The sequence below is a fragment of the Lepidothrix coronata genome, unplaced genomic scaffold (assembly GCF_001604755.1).
Source record: "Lepidothrix coronata isolate B3197 unplaced genomic scaffold, Lepidothrix_coronata-1.0 Scaffold95, whole genome shotgun sequence".
NCBI lineage: Eukaryota > Metazoa > Chordata > Aves > Passeriformes > Pipridae > Lepidothrix > Lepidothrix coronata.
In genome coordinates, this window is record NW_016690275.1 from 456066 (window position 1) to 478412 (window position 22347).

The 22347-nt window shown below is 40.4% G+C and overlaps 1 protein-coding gene across 4 annotated transcripts in view; it reads right to left on the minus strand.

Annotated features, from left to right (window-relative positions):
* CPSF6 (cleavage and polyadenylation specific factor 6) overlaps positions 1-17584 on the minus strand; it is a 33544-nt gene extending 15960 nt beyond the window's left edge. For all 4 annotated transcript variants that reach the window (XM_017822135.1, XM_017822134.1, XM_017822132.1 and 1 more), the window contains exons 1-6: positions 17464-17584; positions 5637-5846; positions 3593-3696; positions 2979-3124; positions 2160-2333; positions 566-1070 (exon numbers count right to left, since the gene is read on the minus strand). In XM_017822135.1, the coding sequence (XP_017677624.1) occupies positions 566-1070; positions 2160-2333; positions 2979-3124; positions 3593-3696; positions 5637-5846; positions 17464-17523 (1199 nt within the window). In that variant the 5' untranslated portion in view covers positions 17524-17584. The remainder of the gene's footprint in view (positions 1-565; positions 1071-2159; positions 2334-2978; positions 3125-3592; positions 3697-5636; positions 5847-17463) is intronic.
* Between the last annotated feature and the right edge of the window lie 4763 nt (positions 17585-22347).

A 22347-nucleotide genomic window follows, 5' to 3' on the forward strand; every position in this document is an offset into this window, starting at 1 on the left:
TTGCAGTAAATGCACACCTGGCTTTTGAGACAAACACTAACTTTTAATTGAATCCTGAAGAGAAAACAGACAAGCAATGCTGCTGGAAGATGAAAATGCTACGAGCTTGGTATGATCTCAACATATGCACATATTTGAAAAGGAAAACTCCAGAGCATTCTCAAAAGGCAGCCTGCAAAGCATGATGACACACGTAAAAGTCAGAGTTTCAAGTTAAGACAGAAGCACAACTAGAAGCTGCTGCATAAGAAGTGATATATAAGTTTACATGTAGAACACATGAAATGATGACACTGCCAAATACAGTGAAGACAAACAGTTCAGAGCTGAAAAGGGAAAGTGAGATTACTGGTGTTGCATTTCAGGATTTTCTTACTGCTGCAAATATCTTTCTCAGATATATTCCCCCGGAGAAGTAAAAAGGGGCAAACTACAAGGCTGTTGGGATCCCTTCTGGCCCTACTTCTAATTGCTTCTAACATTCGCATTAAAAGGGAAAAACCAAATGCTTCCTACAAGAGGAGTAAAATCTGCTACCCAAGCACATTAGACCAAAAGAACTCACCTTCCAGGTGGCCCATAGTCACCTCTGTCATATGGTGGAGGTCGGCCATATGGATCTGTCGGAGGTGGGCCACGACTGTCTGAAGTAGGTATGCCACTATTGGCAGGTGGGGGGAAGAAAGCTGGATTCACATGTGGTGCCGGTGGTGGAGCACCTGGAGGTGGCCCAGGGAGATGTGGAGGAGGAGCAAGAGTCAGGGGTGGCCCAAGAGGGCCAGGTGGACGAGGGGGAAATGGACCCGGAGGTGGAGGTGGACCCTGCTGAGGTGGTGGTGGACCTGGTGGTGGCCCATAGCCTGGAACTGGTGGTGGAGGGCCTGGAGGAAGTGGCCCAAGTGGAGGCTGACCAAAAGGCTGTCCTGGAAACAGAACTGGTGGTGGTGGACGGTCACCACGATTAGGAGGTCCAGCTAACGGAGGTGGGAGGACCTGACCAGGAGGCGGAGGGCCTGGTGGGCCTGGTGGGCCAGGAGGACCTAAAGGTGGACGTGGGGGAGTTTGTCCAGCTAAAATAAAGAAATAAAAAATAAAAATAAAAACAAACAAACAAAATTGAGTGAATAAGTACAAAGAAATAAAATACTTTAACACTCTTGCCTTTTTCTATTCTTAAAAACAACAACAAAAAACCAAAAGTAACCCTCACTGAACATTGTGCAACATATACAAGACACGCACGGTCCCACTTTGGGTCCAGTAGCTTAGAAAATTTTTAACTTATCTGTATCTATTAATACTAGATATCTACAAATATCTAAAGAGAATAACATTATCTTGAAAACTGACAACTTCCCACCCTCCCCAAAACACAACTTGCTGTTGTTACCAAAACCCCCCAAAGCTTACAAAAGCTAGAAAACATTGCATCCTACTCACACCTGATGCTAGTCTTTCATATGGGGCTTAAGGTACAAATATATATTAAAAATATGGGAAAAGCTATATTAGAGAAGGTATCATAAATGCAGTATCCAAACCTACTTTCAGTGGTCTTTCAGTTTGACTACGTCCCTTTGACTGCTGGTAGACAGTCTACTACTGAATGACATTTACTAAAAAATACTTCAGCTGAAAAAAGAACTTCACTGCAGTGCAAACCTAATTGTTTAACAGATTTCATCCATATCAGATATCTGACTAAACATGAACACCTCTTCTTCAAATTTCTGGTATTTTAAGTGCCAACTAACTGACCTGCCAATGGACAGGAATCAAAGTTGAATTTCTGATCATGTGCAAGCTTGCAATATAATAAGGAAATCAGTTACTTTACCCTCTGCAACACAGGCATTTTCACCCCATACAGCAAATCAGAACTGCATTAAAGCCAAATCTACTTGCTACCATGATCTATTTTATGTTTTTAATAATTAAAAAATATGTATCTAAAAATGTTATCTTGCTATTAAATTTAGTAAGTACAACTCCCTGTTGAATATCAACAAAGAAACAGTCAAATCCTACAATTTAGCTGTGAACACTGATAATGGCTCATTACTGAACTGCCTTAATTTGTATCATTTCCCAAGTAAGTATGCCATATTAAAACAAGAAAACACAAATAAAACTGAAATTCCATAGATGAATAATTTTACCTGGGAAAGGTGGTGGTGGACCTCCTGGCCCTGCTGGTCCAGGGAATCTGTCTCCACCTGGAATGGCACCTGGAAAACGGCCTCGACCTCTATTACTAGGTGGAAATGCTGCTCGTGAGCTTCCTCCTGGGGGACCAGCTTTACCTTCCCCAGACATCTGGCCAGACTGTGTGGCTGTTATGGAAAAGCAGAAGTGACATTACATACATCAAAATAAGTTAAAGAATTTTAACACTCAGTCTAAAGCTTTATGCAGCGCTAAAGCATGACCCTATGAGCACTAGCTTGTTCCTTGTACCCAAACCCAAAGCATCTGGGGAGGAAAGTGTGCTTTGCTGAAGTATGGCAGTGTTACACTATGCTCTGTACTGACAGAAGAGCACCAGGAGAGACTGCCAGTCCTTCCTCCAATGCAGCCCAAGGCCACAAATGATTAGGACTGGGAACCACAAGACATGGTGCTGAAGTACAACACAGAACCTTTCTTCCCTGTTCTGTCATAAACACAGATGGTCCAGACATTGGAATTTAGTCCAGTTTGTCTACAAATGTTAAGTTTCTTGTGCTTTTTTAAAAATTACATCCCCAAGAAATTGAAAAAGCATCTCCAGCTGTTAAGAGTTGCACAAATCTGCAACCTTCTTTCAGACAGTGCAGCAGTTCTTTGGTCTATTAAGTGATTTCTTTAAACAAATATGCAGCTAGACTCTAAGTATTTTATAGCTATTTTAAACTGTGTAGAAGATATCATATGCTGAGAAAAAAACCTGCCATACTACTTTTTCTGTTTTTCCAAGACAGCACATAAGAAAAGCTTACTTTTCCTTGACTGCATTTCAAATTGACTCAGAAATTGTTTATTACACGGAGTTACAACAGGATTCTGCCCATGCAATTCTCTTTTAGGCAACAAATCCATCAACTTTTTGGAGGATGCTTCTGATCCCACACCCACAAGGGCAAACCTGAAAGGAAACAAAAGAGTTACACCACAGTTTTTCCATTTTCTGGATATCCTGATGCTTCATGGAAAAGATAACACACAGTAAACAAAAGTATACTTGAAAACCATATACAGAAACTGTCTCACAGGCCTTAGTCTAGTTTTCAGAACAGAGAAGATAATTTATTCTACGACATAAAAGAAAAAAACAAAACCACCACACTAACGAATCTAGCAATAGACTTAATGAAGACGGCCAACAAGTTTTAACTTACAAAGTAGTGAGACATACAATACCATCATAAAAATTTATGCCTGAAATTTAAGTCATTAGTATGAAATTACATGTCCAACCATTGTTTGATTAATAAGCAAAGATTATCAGTTCACAGACTGATAGTTATAAAAACGGAGAACTCCTTCCCCATTTTCTTGCTCCTAAACTTCAGTCCACATACACATACAGAAAAAACAAATAACAAGTCCTTACCCTTTAGACTGGCCATTAGCACGATTTTCAAAAAATTTTATCTCCAAAATATCATTTACCCCCAATGAATGAACTGCTTCAGTTAAGTCTTCATCTGTTGTCCACTGAAAAATATTTTTAATATTCAACTATGAAAGCTTATCTAAAACATCAGGCAAAGGGCAACTAAGTTTTCCATGCATTTTGTGTGTGTGTGTGTGTGTGTGAAATTGATCCAGAGGAACACTTTATTCAGCTGTCAATATATTCTAACTTTTGAAAAGTACTCATTTTTATTTTACAATTCTCAAAAAACTGATTTTTTAATATCCATGCTTCCCCATATGCTACATTGCATCAACCCCATTCACACAGTATACCAGTTACAGTATACAAAAAAAAATCTGTAATTGCGCCACTTTTGTCTTCTGAAAGTGCAAAGCTTAAACTGGGCTAATGAAATAGTATTGAAATACTGCTACTTTTTCCACACCCAATCCACGTTTTCTCCCTCTAATACTATTATTTGCATACAAACATCAATTTTAAATACCTTATTAACCAGGTGCTTTTTATGAGAGCTTTGACTAGTGAGACTTTAGTGAACTACATACTATTTGCACAAAAAAAGCAGGATCTATAGACAAAAGTAGGGAAACTTGTACATAAAACTATGGTTAGAAACATCTGCTTCCACTTAACCAAATCTACTTGCTGTAACTTCCTATTAATTACTATGTAATGTTTAACAATTTCACTCATATCCAAAGACACATAAATACACTAATATTTATGGGTTTTTTTCCTACTTCTATAATTCCATCACTCCTTTAAATTTCATATGAGGAGTACAAGGCAGGCTTTCAAGATTCTGAACTACTTATCCCATCTCCCTCAAATAAAAGCTTCTTTTAAAAATTCAACAAATTATTTTGCTGAAAGCTAAATGCAAAGAAAGCACAATACCAACACTACAGTAAATAAATGCACTTTCTGCAAATAACTTAATTTGTGAAGCCAAAGAGTAACAAGTACAAATTGCTGAACACTGCCCTACTTGCTTTAGAAATTCAGACACTTGACTTGGATAAGTTCAGCTAATTCATGCATATTTTACTGATTCCATTCAGGTATTTCAAAACAGGACAACTGTTAAGTCAACAGCTCCTTTACTTACCTATTAGCTCCTGAAATACTGTAATAATTAATGAAAAAAACACCCATAAAAGCATTTTTTTTCAAGTTTAGCACTAGTAAGAAATTAAGCAGAAAATGGAAAAAAAACAAATAAGAATTTTGCATCGGTGGGCCTGGAAGAATTTGATTTCACATAAACAGGTAAAGGTTTCACTTAATTCAGCTACTGACCAGCTCTTGCACTTTGTTTGCTTAACTGCAATTGGTTTTAAAACGCTTTAATGCAACAAAGGTAATTGTCTTTAGGACGACTGTAGTTCAGCGAGTTATTGTAAACCTGTACTTCTTGGTAGAAGAAATAAGCCTCGAGACAAATACCTGAAAACAGCTGTGTTATAAGAGTCACCGCCAGCAGAAAAAGCCCCTGGAAAAATGTGAAAAGTGATTTCAAGAAAATCCTAGAGAGCTTTCCACCTCCTTTTAAACTAAAACCTTCCGCAAAAGTTTACTAAAAATTGTGTTTGTTCAGTAACGTTAAAGTATCTACAGGTATAAAGTATTTCATAGTTTAAACTTGTTCTTCTCTTTCATTCAGTTCTCTGGAAAACTTAAGAAGATAGTAGCACAAATATCCCTTTGTAACACTTAAAACGTGACAGAAACTTGAAAGTTTGTATTTACTGAAGGCTTTCTCAATTTTTAAGACATCAGAACAGCTCCAGACAGGTTCACTAAATTTCAGGTAAAAGGGAAAAAAACACAACCACAAGTAAAAATAACCTCACACCACCAACAAAACCAAAATCACCTGCTTTTTTTGTACTTGTAATATTTCATATAAAACACTGTAAAGCAAAAAAATTTTACAAATAGTTATTGTCCATAATTAAAATTCCTGTCTACAACTTAATAGCAGTAAGATACTTACCCAAGTAAGATTTCCAATGTACAAGGCAATTCTCTTTCCAGTATATGTGTAGACAACATTTGGTGCAGCTCCTTTACCTACATCATCCCCAACCGATGGTGGGAGAGAATCCATGTAATCACGATCCTCTGGAGCATCTCCATTATTTGCAGATGGAGAAATTACATCATCATATAAATCAATCTGATCATGTCCACCATATTCAGCCTCCTAAAATAAAAAAAAAAGACACCCTGATTATATTTAATATTGCATGCACTCTTAAAACTTGAAACAAAAAGCTGTGATAACTGTCACGCTCCACAGACATTTTAAGTCTGATCCAACACCTACAAAAACATCCCTGCTGAAAAGTTAAGCCCCAGCTTCACCCACAATAAAACATATAAAATACTTATGACTGCTATTATGTTCTAAACTGCCAGGGGAAAGAAAATACTTCTGACCACTGTTTTCCATTGCAATACTTGTGCCCTTGTAATACAAGCAGAAATCCAAAAACCCACAAGCCCTACTCCCAGGATGATATACATTAGAAAGCACAAATGTCATGGTTTTACCCCAGCTGGCAACTAAATACCACACAACTGCTCATTCACTCGTCCCTCCCCAACCCCCCTGTGGAATGGGGAAGAGAATCAGAGAAAGGTAAAACCTGTGGGATAAGAACAGTTTAATAACTGAAACAAATTATAATTGTTGTAATGAGAAGAGAGATAAAGAGACAGGAATGAAGTCCAAGAAAGACAATACAACTGCTTTACCACCCACTGATTGATGCCTAGCCGGTCTCCAAGCAGTGATCAGCCCCCTTCCAGTCCCACCAGTTTATATACTGGGCATAATGTTCTGCCATCTCTGATGCTTTTCTATAATACAGCAGGTACATTGCATCTCATTTTTTCTGGTAGTTTATTATACAGTGGGGCCTCTTTAGCACGTTACCTCCACCTCTGCTGACATTCTGGAATCTTTGTCTTCTGGCCAGTCCATGATCACTTTCAAGATTCCCGGACAACTGGGATTTCCTGTTTGAACTCATTGATGGCTGCAATCCACTTACTCCATGTAGCATCAGCTGCACGATGTGTAGAGGAAGACCCTGCCTTTGAACATCCAGCCTGGTTGGGGTGCCAGGAGGAGCTGTGCTTCAGCACCAATTGCCTTCAAAGTGGCTTGAGCCCCATGATTAGCTGCCAGTATCTCTTTTTCAGCTGAAGTATAGCAGGTCTCAGATCCTCTATATCCCCAATTCCAAAAGCCTAGGGGTTGACAGTATAGAGCACATTGCTGCTATTTTGTTGATCACATCCCCACTGAGATCTGCCAACATCCATCTTGCCATTTTATTGCCAAAAACTGAATCTCCCATGCAGGTCCCTTGACCTTTATTTTATGACAAAATCAGCTTTCAGAAGGATTTGGACTATTTTCTTCCCTTTCTCAAAAACTTCTGCTGCTGTATTGCTCCGTACAATAATATCCATGTACTGCAGGTGTTCTAGAGCTTCACCCTGTTCCAGTGCAGTCTGGATCAGTCCATGGCAGATGAGAGGGCTGTGTTTCCACCCCTGGGGCAGTCGATTCCAGGTACACTGGACATCCTTCTAAGTGCAAGTAAATTGTGGCCTGCCCAAGGGATTGAGAGAAATGCATTGGCAATATCTCTTGTGGTAAACCACTTGGAGCCTTTGACCTCAGTTTGTATTGGAGTTCCAGCATGTCCAGTAAGGCAGGACTCAGCCAAGGTGTGACTTCATTCAGGCCACAATAGTCCACTGTTAGTCTCCCCTCTCCATTATACTTTCACACTGGCCATATGGGGTTATTGAAGTGTGAGTGGGTCCTGCTGATCGCTCCTTGACTCTTCAGTTGAATCACAGGAGTCTCGGTTGGTGCGATGCTGCCGCCAGTGCAATGCTGTGGTAGCAACCAGCATCTGTTCTTTGACCTTCGGCAACCTACAACAGAAGGGTCCTCCAAGAGACCAGGCAAGGCAGGCAGCTGCTTAACTCCCTTTGCCTCCAAGGTTGTACTGAGCACCCACTGGTACCATTTGGGTCCTTGAAATACCCTCTCCTGAGATAGTCTTTGCCAAGGATAAACAGAGCCTCCAGGTCAGTCACAGTGGGGTGCTTTTGCCACACACTCCTAGTCAGGCTCACTTCAGCTTCCAATACAAACAGCTCTTGGGATCCCCCTCTCACTCCAAAAATAGTAATGCCCCTGCATAGCTGAATGGCATTAGGGTACCCTGTGCACTGGTGGTTACTAGAGCATTATACTCCTGTGAGCCTGACATGCTTGGCCACAGGATGCATACAGTCCAGTAAACTGGCATACAGTAACACACTCTGTACAAATTTCTGCTTTGTGGGTCACGTGCATTGGAATTCTTCTGGATCTGTGGGTGACTGTGCATTGCCTGGGTCACAATAAATCATCTCTAACAAGCTAATTCCCCTCAGGTGCTGGACAACTCTCTCTGTGGTGGCCTACTTGCCTGGGTGACAAGTAACATCTTCCTTGAATGGATGCCTTTCCTTCACACTCCACAGTAGTTGCCTCCAGAGGCTGAGGGCTTGTAGCCCTTTTCCACTCACCTTGTCAACACCCCTTTCTCTAGAGGTTGATCCCAGCTGCTTGGTCTCCATACCCTTTAATTCCAGGCTACTAGCCTCTTACCCCAAAGTCAGAGCAGCCAGGTGGTAATGTGCTCACCTGGTCAACAGCTGAAACATTTTTGCACATCCCACAGCTCACTCCGGGATAGGGATTAAGTGGTTCCCTCTTGTTCTGCCTCTTCCTCCTGTTCTTATGATGGCCCTGCTTTGCTCTCCTTTTCTAAATGAGCTCTTTTGTGTCCACTTCTTCTGGTGAAAAGGAGTGACTGATGCTGGCACCGGCTGGTCCTCTGGTTCAGTTGCATCACCCTTCGCCAGGGTCTGAGCAGCCACAGTGCCTGTCACTGGATTTGAGTAGCTGCAAATAGTTGCTTAACCCTAAACAAGACCTAGCACACATTCACGGTTCCTGGCAATAGGGCCATGCTAGTTTCCACATCCTAAGGATATTCAAAATTTTCAAGAGCTATTTTTATTAGCCTGGCAGAGAAGGGGAAGATGTGGATGTCTCCTCCATAGGACAAGTTAACTCTTAGAGGATGAAATGGAAAAGGTCTAATTATTAATAGTTTCTAATAGACGGCTCACAAAGTACAGAGATGACAGAAACACTGAGTACAAATACCAGATTAGTTTTGTGACCAGCAGTTCTGTCATATCATAAGCCAGTGTTCATAGATTCATCAAAAGGTTTGGGTTGGAAAGGACCTTAAAGATCATCTAGTTCCAACCCCCCTACCATGGGCAGGACAGCTTCCACTAGACCAGGTTGCCCATGTTAAAGTACAGCATGATAACCTTAGACCAAATTCCACAGGTGATAAACAGCATAACAGAAAGCACACACTGCAAGTAACTCTGAGAACAAGCAGAACAGCTATGAGAGCACAAAATCAACATTGTGACCAGTGACTATTAAACTAATATAATAAATGCTTATAATAATTTTGTTCTAGCAAATCTAGTCTGTTTTATTATCTCGACCCATTACGCCCCAGGATAGATGACAAAAAAGGACTGTTACAGTTTAAGCTCAGCTGGTAACTAAGTCCCACACAGACATTCACTCACTCCTCCCCCCAGCCCCAATGGAACAAGGGAGGAGCATAAGTAAAAAGGTAAACCCTGTGGATTGAGACAACAACAGTTTAATAACTGAAATAAAGTAAAATGTAAAAATAGTAATGGTGATAATGAGAAGAGAGACAAAAAAAAGAGAGGAATAAAGCACAAGAGAGATAAGTGGTGCACAGTATAATTGCTCACCACCCACTGACCAATGCCCAGCCAGTCCCCAAGCACCACTTGGCCCCTTCTGGCCAACTCCCCCCAGTTCATACACTGTGCATGACATTCTGCAGTATGGAATATCCCTGTGGCCAGTTTGGGCCAGCTTTCCTGGCCATGCTCCCTCACAGCTTCTTGTGCACATCCACACTGACAAAGCATGGGACACTGAAGAGTCCCTGATTTACAGTGAACACTACTTCACAACAACAACAGTGTGTTAATGATATTCTCATACTAAATCCAAAATGCAGCACTGCTCCAGCTACTAGGAAGAAAATTAACTCTATCCCAAGACAACAAGCAATGTGCAAAGCAAGGCTGTCAAAACCCACTCTCAAATGAAAAACTTTTTTTCCATTGAAACATTTGGTAGAGTGAACAGACTGAGCTTCTACTGAAAAACAAAACATTCTAACTTTCAGACTTTTACTGGATTCCTAAATTCATTTTTATCTCCTTATTCAAGAGGGGCAGACAGGGACAGAATTCTGTTTTGTTTCATTAAATTTAATTTAAATTTAATAAATCCACGGGTTTGTGTTTATTAGACGTTTACTTATTCATGGGCTACAGAGGGACTATTCTATAGCATCACTGCTGCCCCTGGAAAATTTTGGTTCAGAAAAGCATCCTGGGGTTTTGGAGTGAATCACCCCCTTCTCCCTTGGATTGGTACATATTTCAGCACAGTTCTGGCCAAGTGAAATAAATTCCTTTCAGAGGCAATGGAAATGAGAGTTTCTTTCCAGAAGCTCTGCTTCATGTGTTCAACAACTGCATCCTACCTGCTAAATGGGAACAGACATGGTTCTGTGGTCCTCCAGACAGCTTTCAATTTTAAGTGTGGTAGGAATATTTGGTCAAAAAGGCCAGAGCAATTAAGTCTGAAGTAGACCACGCAAACAGTGTGTTAGGTAGTTGGAGGGGCCTGAGCTTCAACTGCCTCAATCTGCTGATGGGCTACTAACAAGCTATACCGCTTTTTTATTATAGAGATATGTTCTATCATCACCAAAGACAGACAATTAAGAGAAAAATTAAACACTGACTGTAAATGATAATAAATTCCTTACAAAAACATGTAAAAATTTGTTTTAAAACATAACCTTAATCAGTGGAATAATTTAATTTGAAATATGAATGAAGTTCATGAATGTCTACTGGAAGGAAGGCAATAACTTCTCAGTGAAAAACAGTGGTCTGAGAAGGCTTAAGAAAGCCTAGCAGTGTTTAATGTTAACCTTCAGCTTTTATATTTACTTTCACAGTTTGCTTTGCCAACAGGCAAAAGCTGAACTTCAAAAGCCTGCAGAGGGTTCCTGGACTCTTACACACTTCTCCAGAACAGAAACTGCCTTACCTGGTTTTGGTATCAGAGGTATTTCAGCATCCACTATTAATTTTTGTATCTAGAAACGCACACACACACCCTAGATAGAACAGTTCAAGTTACCAGATACGACAGATAGAGAAAAACAAGCTGGATTCCACAAAAAACAGACTGCAAAGCTAGGAATCTTTGTTGTAAGCCAAATATATCCACAACCATCATCAGATGATCCACTGCCTTGAACATATGAAAATATCAACTGCTGCTTATAAAGAGAGCATAAATAAAATAAATAATATTAATAAATAAAAAACCCCAACAAACAGGTAATCTAAGTTTCAGCATTATCAATCAAGTAGATTTAATCCTCAGTAAATTGCACTGTCCCAACACTTCAATCAAAAAATCCCTCATTCTTAAGGTAATTTAAGTAAGGGTTTCATATTTCACCTAGTCTGTCCAGTTCTCAGTTTGATTCATCCTATCGCTGTAGCTAATGAAAGCAGGTTCATAGAACTGCCTGGGACAGGCCTAAACATGACATCTTACAGCAAGATTAAGGCTGATATCACGAAGAAATGTAATTCTAGTCATCTGTGTATATGAATGATGACTTCAGAGAAGTAGAATTTAGTCTTGGTAGACAGATCCAAACAGGCAACCACCAGTCTTACAGCAGATATATGTACACTAACCTATTTTTCTGAGGTCAGCATTGCCAAAATACTGGCATTGCCAAAATACAGAGTCCACAGCTCTGCTACACTTCCCTAGCAGCAAGAAACTCCTCTGAAACAGATCAAGTCTGTATCACATAGGCTTTCAAGTCACCAACAAAACAGGGAGAGAATTATTAGGGCAGCAGAGTCTGCATATAACTAGGGGAGGGTGTGGGGAGAAGGGCAGGCGGGGCAAGCAAAGTGCCCAATAGCATCATTGTCTTAATTTAAATCAATACACAACAGAAACCCTGATGCTCCCTATAAATCTCTTCTTGCATCACGCTGGTTTTGCAGCCAGCATGGAATTCATTCAGTTACCAGTCTGTCAGCAAGGTGTGTGCTTAGATGATTAAGAATGATCTGAACCAGCAACTGCAAGCATAGATAAAAGAGAGTTGTCTTGATGGATTTGCACAAGACCCAACAACCCTTTCTCCTTCATACATGTTCCATAGAAATTTACCTAAATACACCCTTCCTTCCTAGATGCAGAAAAGTAAGGAAAAAAATACAGGAAGTATTACTTCTCTAGTCTCAGCTATTTAAACAAATGCTCTGCTGGCACCAGGAACCAGTTTTGACCTCTTCCAACTTCCTTAGTTACAAGAAGGATATCAAGCATGAAGAGGAATTATTTCTGCTCAATTATAGTAATTCACAATCTTGCAGATAAACATGCTAAGAAACAAAGTGAGCACCGCTGTTCTGGCCCCCTTTGCAACCAAATCAAATTAGTAATGCATTTCCAAAGCCTATGTTTTAACTAGACCACAGTCTGAAATACCTTATCATTTTTTCTTGAAAATCAGGACTGAAATTTCACATTCTGTGCTAATCAGTGGGACTGGGTGAATGAAAAGATATGTTCTCAAAAACACAAGCCAGACTAGCTGTTACACTTCCAGTTACTCAGCCCTTCCTCAAAATTTTGTGTTTTAATTGCCATTTGCAGTGTTTTGCAACATTCCAATATGAAAGCCATAAACACATGGAACTTCACATCATGTCCGAAGGGACAGGCTGAACATGTAGTTTCTTTTTGGAACTTAGCAGACATACTCCTCTGAGTTGCAGAGAACTGCTCACTTCCTTTACAAATGCTGGTTTGGAAATGACTTGTGTTGTTGTCAGCAAAATTTCTTTAAGCTGTACCTATATCTCTCAGACTTGCGTTCTCTACACAACTCTGCTCAACTTAAGAGTCAAACACTCACACCTCCAAAAAGACATTTAAAAAAAATCAAATGAAGTAATTAAAATTTCATGAAACTTACTTTTGTTTCTGGAAAAAAAATAAAGAAAACCTAAATGATCCATGTTCTCCCTTACCACTTTTCTCACTCAAGTTACAATATTTGTGGTCAAAAACTCTAAACATGTTAGTATCCTCACTTTTAAATTAAAAAAAAAAAGTTTGTAGGTCCTGAAGAATAACGTGTTAAAGAGATAAAAATCTTTCTGGTCTTGATTAGCTGTCTGAACACACAAACTGAAACCCTAACAAAAAAAGAAGGCCTTTTATATTTCTAAAATAGCACGCTGGCTATGGCAGAAACATCCACCACAGTACACAAGTTTGTTTGACCATGAGATTCACATTAACTCTACAGGCCCAAATGCTCTTGGTTCTACAACTAGCATTTAAGCAACTTGATGTCTTCTAACTAAAAGTTGCAGAGTAATTACAGAGTTACAAAGAATAACTAAAAATTCACAAGTAGTCAAAAGTATAAATTAAATATAGGTAGTATCGCTGTTCAAGTTAGAACAAAGTGAAGAGGTGCCAGATAAGAAGGTCTCAAGTTTTCTTTGTAGTTTGATATTTACAAATATACAGATGTTATCTCTTTCCTGGGCCCCTTTCAGCCCTGACAAACTACAGATGCTGTAATGTACTGTGCATACATTTTTTAATGCATGTAGGTCTACCAGCTTATGTTTTTCATGATCTGGACAGCCCTCCTGACTAGAAATTTATTATACCACAATGTGTTCATCCCCTCCCATAAGACACTTGTCTTCCCAATATAAAGGCTGTTTTTAATAACCAGCTTTAATTGGCCATTAAATGCTAGCTTTTATTATTTATCACACAAAAAAAATTTCCTGTGTTACAGACCAGAAGTCAATAGAGCAACTAACACACTCCTAAGATACTGTAGCCACAGAGTTTTCAGATAATTAGACTCTTAGTTGCTTATTCCATCTAATTCACTTATTATCCAGTTACAAAATACAAAGTCAAAACTCTTTCATTGCTAATTTGTTAGCATTTAAATATCAAACTAGAACACTACGGGCATGTTTAGACATATCCACAATGCAACTATTCAAGTTTACTCTTTAAGAGTATAAACAAAGCAAGCACTTTAAAATAAGCACCATTAAAATAAGATATCCTTAAATTCTTTTGCATCTTCTTGGTCAGAAAGACTTTTATAAGTATATATGTGTATGATAAAAAGTTTTTTATTGTTTAATGACATGTATGAGCACATGTAGAAAAACAACACCCAAGCTTAGGAAATGCAAAGCTGATTCAGAGCATCGGAGAACTCGACAACGTGTGGTCAAATCTTCAGGACCATAAGAAAGCCATCCTGTTTGCTGGCCAGAGTTGCAGCCAGCCTCGAGTCATACCCAAACTGGCTCCTTATTATCTCAGTATCATACACTAATACTCTAGGTTTTTGTGGACAAAACCACACCCTAATATTTGCTAAAGCACCCCTAATCTTACAGTGGGTCTTCTGCCACGGAGAGAATGCCAGCCTCAGCCGTTTGTATGCAGATAACAGTTGCCACAGGCAGCACAGATCTCTTTTTCTTGAAGAACAAGATGCGTAAAATCTAGGGAGATGCTCAAAGTAAAGTATGCCATAAAATACTTATTTTTAAAAGGTCACAAGCAATGTGTGCAGGATTACATTTATGAGACTATCATCTCAAAATGAGACTTTAATAGAAAAGACTGCTGGACAGGGAAGCCAGCTTAAAAGAACAAAGTGAAAAATGACTCAACCAAGTTCTCAAAGAAAAAGAGAAAAAAAAGAAAGCACAATTAAAAAAAGATAAATACAACTGGTCAGAGCCAAATTGACTAAAGCTGTAAGCCCAAGGACAAAGAATACAATTATGATGAACAATAACTCAATAAAAGAGTAAGAGGCAACACTGACAGACACAGCTTTGATGAGCTCCAGATGGAATAGGAATGATGCATTTTCACTAAAAAGATCTGACTTCAAGTCAGTCAGCTCATTGCAACTAACACTAAATGCAACCCAAAGCAGTTCACTGTTGTCATCCATCTTAACCAGCTTGTAAACCCATGGCTCTGTGGTCTTTATTTCAACTTGTAACCTGTGGTTCATTTAGCACTAATCAAGCAGAACATCCCTCCTCTCCCTCTGCTGGAAAAAAGGCATTAAAAAAATCCCAGAATAGCCTTAAGGATGAGTATCTTGAGGCCCAGAACAAGATAAAACAACCAAGGGAAGTTTATCCAGTCACAAATCCTAAATGAAGCATTTATTATAGATGCAAACAAAAGTTCTGTCCCAGCTTGTGTGTAAGTAATTATACACTGCATATAGAAAAACAGCAAAGCTACCTAGCATATTTTTCAGTCCCTGCTACCGTAAAAACCAGTGGAAAGAGTTCCTATAGTCCAACTCAAACAAACACTAGTAAGTCACATTAATGTAGTGCAACACGATCAAAAAACAATAGTTCACTGCTTTACAAATAAAACTAATTTTTCTTTACAAATATGGTGTTGTGTAAAATGTTCTCTACATAAACAATAATGCAAATCACTTTCTCCCTATTTCTTAATCGTCATCTTCACCCATCCACAGGTATACAGAACTGTGTTCCACCTTATCACTTTAAGCTGTCAGCTCCAAATTACAAACAGTAATTCATGAAGTTTCTAGAGGACCTACTGCAATGATGTCATGAAGAATTAAGTGGTAGTAGGTAAGGCAGCAACAACTCACCTTCTTTCATATTTGACAGAAAGAAAAGGGAAAGTGCAGAGGTGTCAATCCCTCAGAGCAAAACTTTTGTCTCAGAACACACACAGTTCAACAATACTACTTTAAATAGAAAGTCACAAAAATGAAATTTGGAAAAGAACAAACAGCAGTTTTTTGCAGGGGTGTGAAATAAACAAAAAACCACAAACAACCCCCCCAAAGCAAACAAACAAAACCCTCAAAGTCAAATTGATGGAAAAGGGGCACTAGTCTCTCCTCACCTTTCCGACCTGTATTTTACAAGGTTCACAAATCGAAGCAACAGACTGCAGAAATGCAAACGCAGTAGGAGAGCAACTGGGGCAAATACAGTGAAAAAAGCAAAAGGGTTTCCTGCCTGCTAGAATAAGCTAAACTAAATTATCACAAGGCTCTCTTCATCTGTGCCACCATGGCTATAGAGAACATCGATAGTAACAACAACCTGAGTAGACCAAGAGCACGTGAGTGACACTAACCATCCCCAACAGTTTTGTTCTGGCAGGGTCTGTCTGCACTACACTTACAGCACACAACTACTCTACTCTGAGGGCTTCTACACATATGAGTTTTCACAAACACCACTGGATTCAAATGAGGGGTTTTCCCCCTGAAAAACTTGATTTATTATTAGTTTTACCTACAATTGATTAAAACAAACCAAAGTTATTATGGGTTCATTCCCATTTAAATTCATATAATGGGTCTTCAACTGTAAGGGAGAAACCTTCCCATGCAGACAAACGAAAAGCAAATCAGTCCTCTTCATCGTCTCCTCTTAGTATGGCATTCTTTTATAACATACCTTTATGAGATTACTAGTACTTCGAAATACTGTATCAATAAATATCTAAAGAATTAAAGTCTTCTGAGAGTTTCAAGTTGCTATCCAAATTACCTGTGAATTCCACAACCAGTTCTCTGTAGGGCAGGCAGGCATATAGCTGTGCCCTGTAAGTGCATGAAAGTGCAGTTGTTCCCGGTTATTTATGCTCTAGGGCAGGAACAAAGCAATCTAGGGCAACACAATCTGGAGAAGTGCAGGACTCGCTAACAGGACAGATGGCATGCGAAACTGATATAAACATCGACTTTCGGTAGGAAAGTTGGCACATGGCTTTTTGAGAAACGTGAGGGGTTAAAAAAAAAGCACCATAAAAGTGGACTACTTATAATCTAGGGAAGTTTTGTTTATTTCATCTACGCTTCCTGAACAAAGTACGAGCTCGTTCTCTAAAAAAGCTTCCGCAACTTTTTAAACTGGAAGATAATAACGAATTAGGAAAAAACCCAAACAAAATATAAAAAGCAAGATAGTTTCTCCAGGGCTGCAAAATAAAGCCGCTCTAGTTCCGCCTCCCCCGCAAAGCGCGGCCGAGAAACAGCCACCGCTCGGCGGCCTTTTGATTCATGTGCGAACAATGGCAGCGCTTCCCCTCCGCCACGGCCGGGAAGGGGCCGCTCTCCCACCGCATCCGGGAGGGTCCTGTCGCCGAGCCGGCGCGGGAGAGCCCTCTGGAGCGGCCCCTGAGAAGGAAGGGAGGGCGGGAGGCAGGAAGAGAGAACGGCGGGGAGGGAGGGAAGGCGCTCAGCCCCGGCGCGCCCAGCCCGCCAAAGCCGGCCCTGAGCGCGGCCGGGCGCGCTCCCCGCCCCGCGGGCCCGACCCCGGCCCCGCGGCCTGGTCGTGAGACCGCGCCCGCCCCGGCCCCGCGCTCGGCGGGAGCGCCCGAACAATGGCGGCGGCGCGGCCGCCGCGCTGAGGGCCCTGCAGGCGGCGCGGCAGCGAAGGCGGGCGAGGGCAGCGGGCGGAGAGGAGGGGCCGCGCCCGCCGGCCGCGCGTACCTGGTTGAACTCCTCGCCCACATCGGCGTAGATGTCGATGTGGTCCACGCCGTCCGCCATGGTCCCGCCCGGGGCCGCCGCCTGCCGCGCCCGGCTCCCGAGCCGCCGCCGGGAGGGGAGGGAGCGGGAGGCAGAGCGGGGCGTCACTTCCGCGGCGGCGCGGCCGGGCTTCCGCCGGCGCCGGGGCTGCGGGGGCCGGGCCGCCCCTCCCGGCCCGCCCCGGGCTGCCAGCGGCTCTCTGCCCTCTGGGCTGGGTGGGCCTGCTGTGCCCTGGGGGGCTCAGCTGCCCCGGGGGACCCGGCTGATGGCAGCGCTGGTGGGCGCCGGGCCATGTTGCACAGTGCCTGAGCTCCCAGGAACGCTGCTCCAGCAGAGGGAACGCGCGTTTGCTGCTCCACAGCCGAGGGCTGTGATGAACGTCTGGAAAATGAAGCGCCTTCACTCCAGGGATGCGCAGGCTGGGCTCCGGAGTGCAGTAAAACGTGCGGAGAGGACACAAGCACATGGTGCTGGGTTTAGCCAGACTCTAATACTGTGCTACTGCAGAGCTCACTTTTCTACATCACAAAGTGAAGATAATTAGTGTCAAATCTAGAGTTGTTCTTTTCTTTCTGTGTTACGTTTTTTGTTTGTTTGGGTTTTTTTGGTTATGCATTTGGGACAGCTAAGGTTGCAAAGAGAGCTTCAAATTAATTTTGATGAATGTGCCTATTACCTAGACCCATGTTTAAGCTCCAGGCGATTTTGAAAAGCAGCATCTCATGGTACCTGAAGCTCAGTGCACATAATGCTCTACATAATGGATTATGTTCCGCTTTGTACATGATGTTGCGCATCCAAAACTAAAGCTGTTTTTTTTTTTTATTTTATCACAAATTGACAATAAGAAGATTGTGTTTCTCAAACTGAATAAAAATAATGTAAAAAATCACTGCAACGAATAAAAATGCTAACTGTTATTTTTAGCTTGACTAAAATCTTTTTCATGACTGGGAGTACTTCACAGTTCCTGGGTCAGCATCCAAACTGTCCTGACTTCATGTTGGGTCCAGGACTCGTGTGCAGACTATTCCTGTCTATCTTGCTATCCCTACGTTGAAGTCTCCATTAAAAAGAAATACGACCATACCAGAAAATAGCTAAAAAATCAGAGATCCCAAACAAGGGTTGTGTTGTGGAGTATACCTGCTGACGATCTAGATATATTTCAGGTGTGGAGACACTTGGGTTATTCCTGGGGTTCCTACCCAACTTGTGACACATTAAATTTACTAGCTGCAGATCTCTTGTATCATTCCTGCTGTTAATTCTGGAAAACAGAAACACTGTAATTGAGGGTCTTTTTCAACTCTGTTGGAGTCTCCTATATCTCAGCACATCGTGAACCCTTTGGAAAAGTTCAGAGTATCATCTAAAAAAAACCCCACAAAACATTTTAGAGATGATAGTTAGGAACAAACAAATAAAAAGTCTTAATTTAACTTTTAGTGTTGACTGCAATTATGATTTACAATACTATATTTGATCACAGGTTAAAAGTACATGTTGAAATCTATGATGTGCAAGTCATTGGTGAATGAAATGATTGATTGGTTTTGCAAGAAGATTCACTTTTCCTCTGGATTTCCCAGTCCATAGAGGTACTGGTCAACTATTGAGATCTAATTGGGTTCGCATATTTGCTTAATGACAAACTGATTTAGTGACTAGTCTTCTACAGAACAAAATGAAGCATTGCGAAGTTAACACTTCTGGCCATGCTAAATAAAGTTACTGAAATCAAGACAACTTAACCCTTGTATCCTAATGATCAGATAAACATTCACAGGAGATAATAAGTTGTGTGCAGTTGAATGTTTTATATGTGTCTGAATATTATGCAGAGATAGTTATGACATTTAAAAGGGCAAGGAAATTAAATATGAATGAAAAAGTCAGTATCATCACCTTAGAAACCACTTCAGGGATCACCACTAGCATCTGAAGGATCCCACCTGCGGCCTTTGAAGAGGCAGGAAAAGGCATCAGCCTCTGCTTTGCTCTTCAAGATAATGAAGGGTTATCAATGAAGCCTTGGACCCCTTATGCTATGTTTCATGTTCAGGGGGCTTTTCCACTTTGGAGCCTTTCTAAATACTTTGACTTGCTAGATTTATTGTCCACAGTCATTTACAGAATAGGCTGTGATCATTTTTAGTCTTGTATTCATGTTATTAAGCAAATTATGTAAACAATGGAGGAGACAATATTATGCAAGCTGTTCTATTTCTTTTCTGTTGTGTTTTCATTCTTTTCATGAGTAGGCTTACTAAATATGTCTTTGTCTTTCTTGTGATCATCAATAGCTTCTTTGAGAACTATTGTGCCTCCATGGAGCAACTTCAGAATTGATCTACTACAGTGAAAATGTTAATGCTTTATGTTTTGTACACATCAAAATTATTTAGACCATATGCTGCCTACCTTCACCCAGTAAAATTCAGAAGGCTGAGGTGAAGCAGAGACTGAAATAGAAATGTGATCATGAGATAAAAAGTTGTCAGCAGTACAACTTGGTCTGGGAGAAGAGTCCTCATGAGTTTTGTTGGGCAAAAGTCACTGGTCCTGAAGTAATTACACACCTTCCAAACCCATAGCCCATCATGGGAACAAATGGCAGCAGATGAACTGGTGCCTTCCATCAGTTTTTCCTTCACACTCTGGGGTATTCTTTCATTTGACAACAGCTGGAGCTCCCTTGATACCAAAAACAGGGGGAAAAGGGACAGTAGAAGCTCTACATAAGAATATAGCCTGTAAGTTAGAACCCTGTTTCTCATGGATCCACAAGAGCCTATTTATTTGTATATTATTCCTTTGGTCTCTTGTGCTGTTAATGACGCAAATTCAAATATAATCCTCATTTTGAACATAAAAGCAGCAGCTGGTGCTCTGAGGACCTTGTGATGCATGTCTTGTTAGCCTATAGACCTCTTCATACCTTCCACTCCAAAGCCTTTCAGAGCCTTTTCTGCTAGGATGTTCCTGCTGCAAGACAAAGGGGAGGAGAATGCTTTTCCAACCCCTTTGTATTGTACATGATTACCTCAAAATACATTTAAATATATTAATTTAGAGTGGCAGAACCACTTTCAACATAGCAGGGGTCTTAAACATCAATTTATTTTTGCTGATATCAACACAGCAAAAATATATATATTTTTTTTAAATTATCCAGAATTTCCCTAAAGAATCAAGACTGAGAATGGTAAAGGAATTTTCATATGAACTTTTTATTTCATTATCAGAATAAACTGTTCATGCAGTAATGTTATAGACAACAAAGTGAAAAGATAAGATATAAAAAAAAGCTGTGTTAATCAGGATAGTACTCAAAATCAGAAGAGGCCTCAGCTTAGTTGAGAACTGCAGTGTATGTTTTGTTATATAAACTTATGTCCTAGCCATGTTACTCCAAATGCATTGAACATGTTTTATTTGTTTAGTTGTAGTCTTGAAGGTTTTAGTCTTTTCAAAGCTGTCTGGAGCCATTCTGCATGCTCTTTTATTGTTTATCTCCCAGTAAAATAATCCAAATGATAAAAGTCTTAACACTCTACACTGTAAGAAATCATCTTTTCCACTGAAATCCCTCAGTTTATAAAATTGCAGAGACAACAAGGGAGAAGAAATATTGTATTCCAAACGAGGTGGCAACTAGGCACAAATCTGCATAATTGCTTTCAGAGGCCAAAATGCCAAGTTTTATTAACTTTAATGTAACTGAAGGCTGACAAGAAAAGAGGCAATCATGTTCCTATTCCCAGCGTGTGCTGGGAAAGAGGGAATATTACCTCATCTTTTGGTTGTGGCTCACAGTTAGATTGGATTAAGTGTAACATGAAGCTACATCCAGAGGGCATCTAAAAGAACTCCTACTGACACAGCAATTGTAGGAAAATAGCTGGCATTATTCATCATTTGCCCAGAGTTGTCTTTTTATAGGTATTCAATTATTCGGGGCTCATACATGTGAGCATTGTGTTCCATCTTTCTCCCCTCTCCACCTCCCACCCATATCTGCCTGTCATTCTGCTCATTCTCTTGGTTCAGCTGTTCACAGTCTGGTTCAGAGCCAGGTTGAAAATTATGGTTAATCAGGATATGATTTGCAAATGGCATGGATATTCTAACCCTCAAGCAGGAAGGAGTATTGGGGAAGGAAAGTATAGTGCAAGAGGTAATAATAAATTCAATTGCCCCATTTGAATCCACTTTCACATGAGCTGCTAATCAGAAGGCTCAGTTAACTTAAGAAAAAGTATGAAATTGAATTTTCAGCCTTATATCGCACCCTATTTTTAATAGCTTCTCTTTCCCTTGTTTAAAAACCTTTCTCCAAAATTTCATTTTTACCCTTATGATCATCACTAATCTATTTTTTTTTTGCAGTACTTTTCTGCAGTTAATCTCCTCTTCTAAATTGACTGAAACCTCCTAAGCATGTTAAGTGCATTAAACAGATATTTCTTTTTCTGAATGGGCTACATGCAAAGGAAGGGACTATAAACAAAAGAACAGCACTATCAAAATCACTTTCAGATTTTTTTGATTTTTTGAAGAATTTATTAAACTTTGGAATAGCTTCATTACATAGTTTCTGTTTAACTGTGTTATCAGGAGTCACTCTGAATTTGAAAAAAATCTTCACTGCTCACTCATGTATTGCACCTGCCTTAGCACTTTAAGCACAGGTTGATACAACACATTTCTCCAGGCTTCCTCTCTTTCAAGCTCAGCTATTTAGAGATTCAGTTTAAGACAAGATAATACTCCTCCATGATATTCAGTTTTGGTTTTTTTGAACTTGTACATTTTAAACTTCCAGATTTCAGGAGGAGCAAT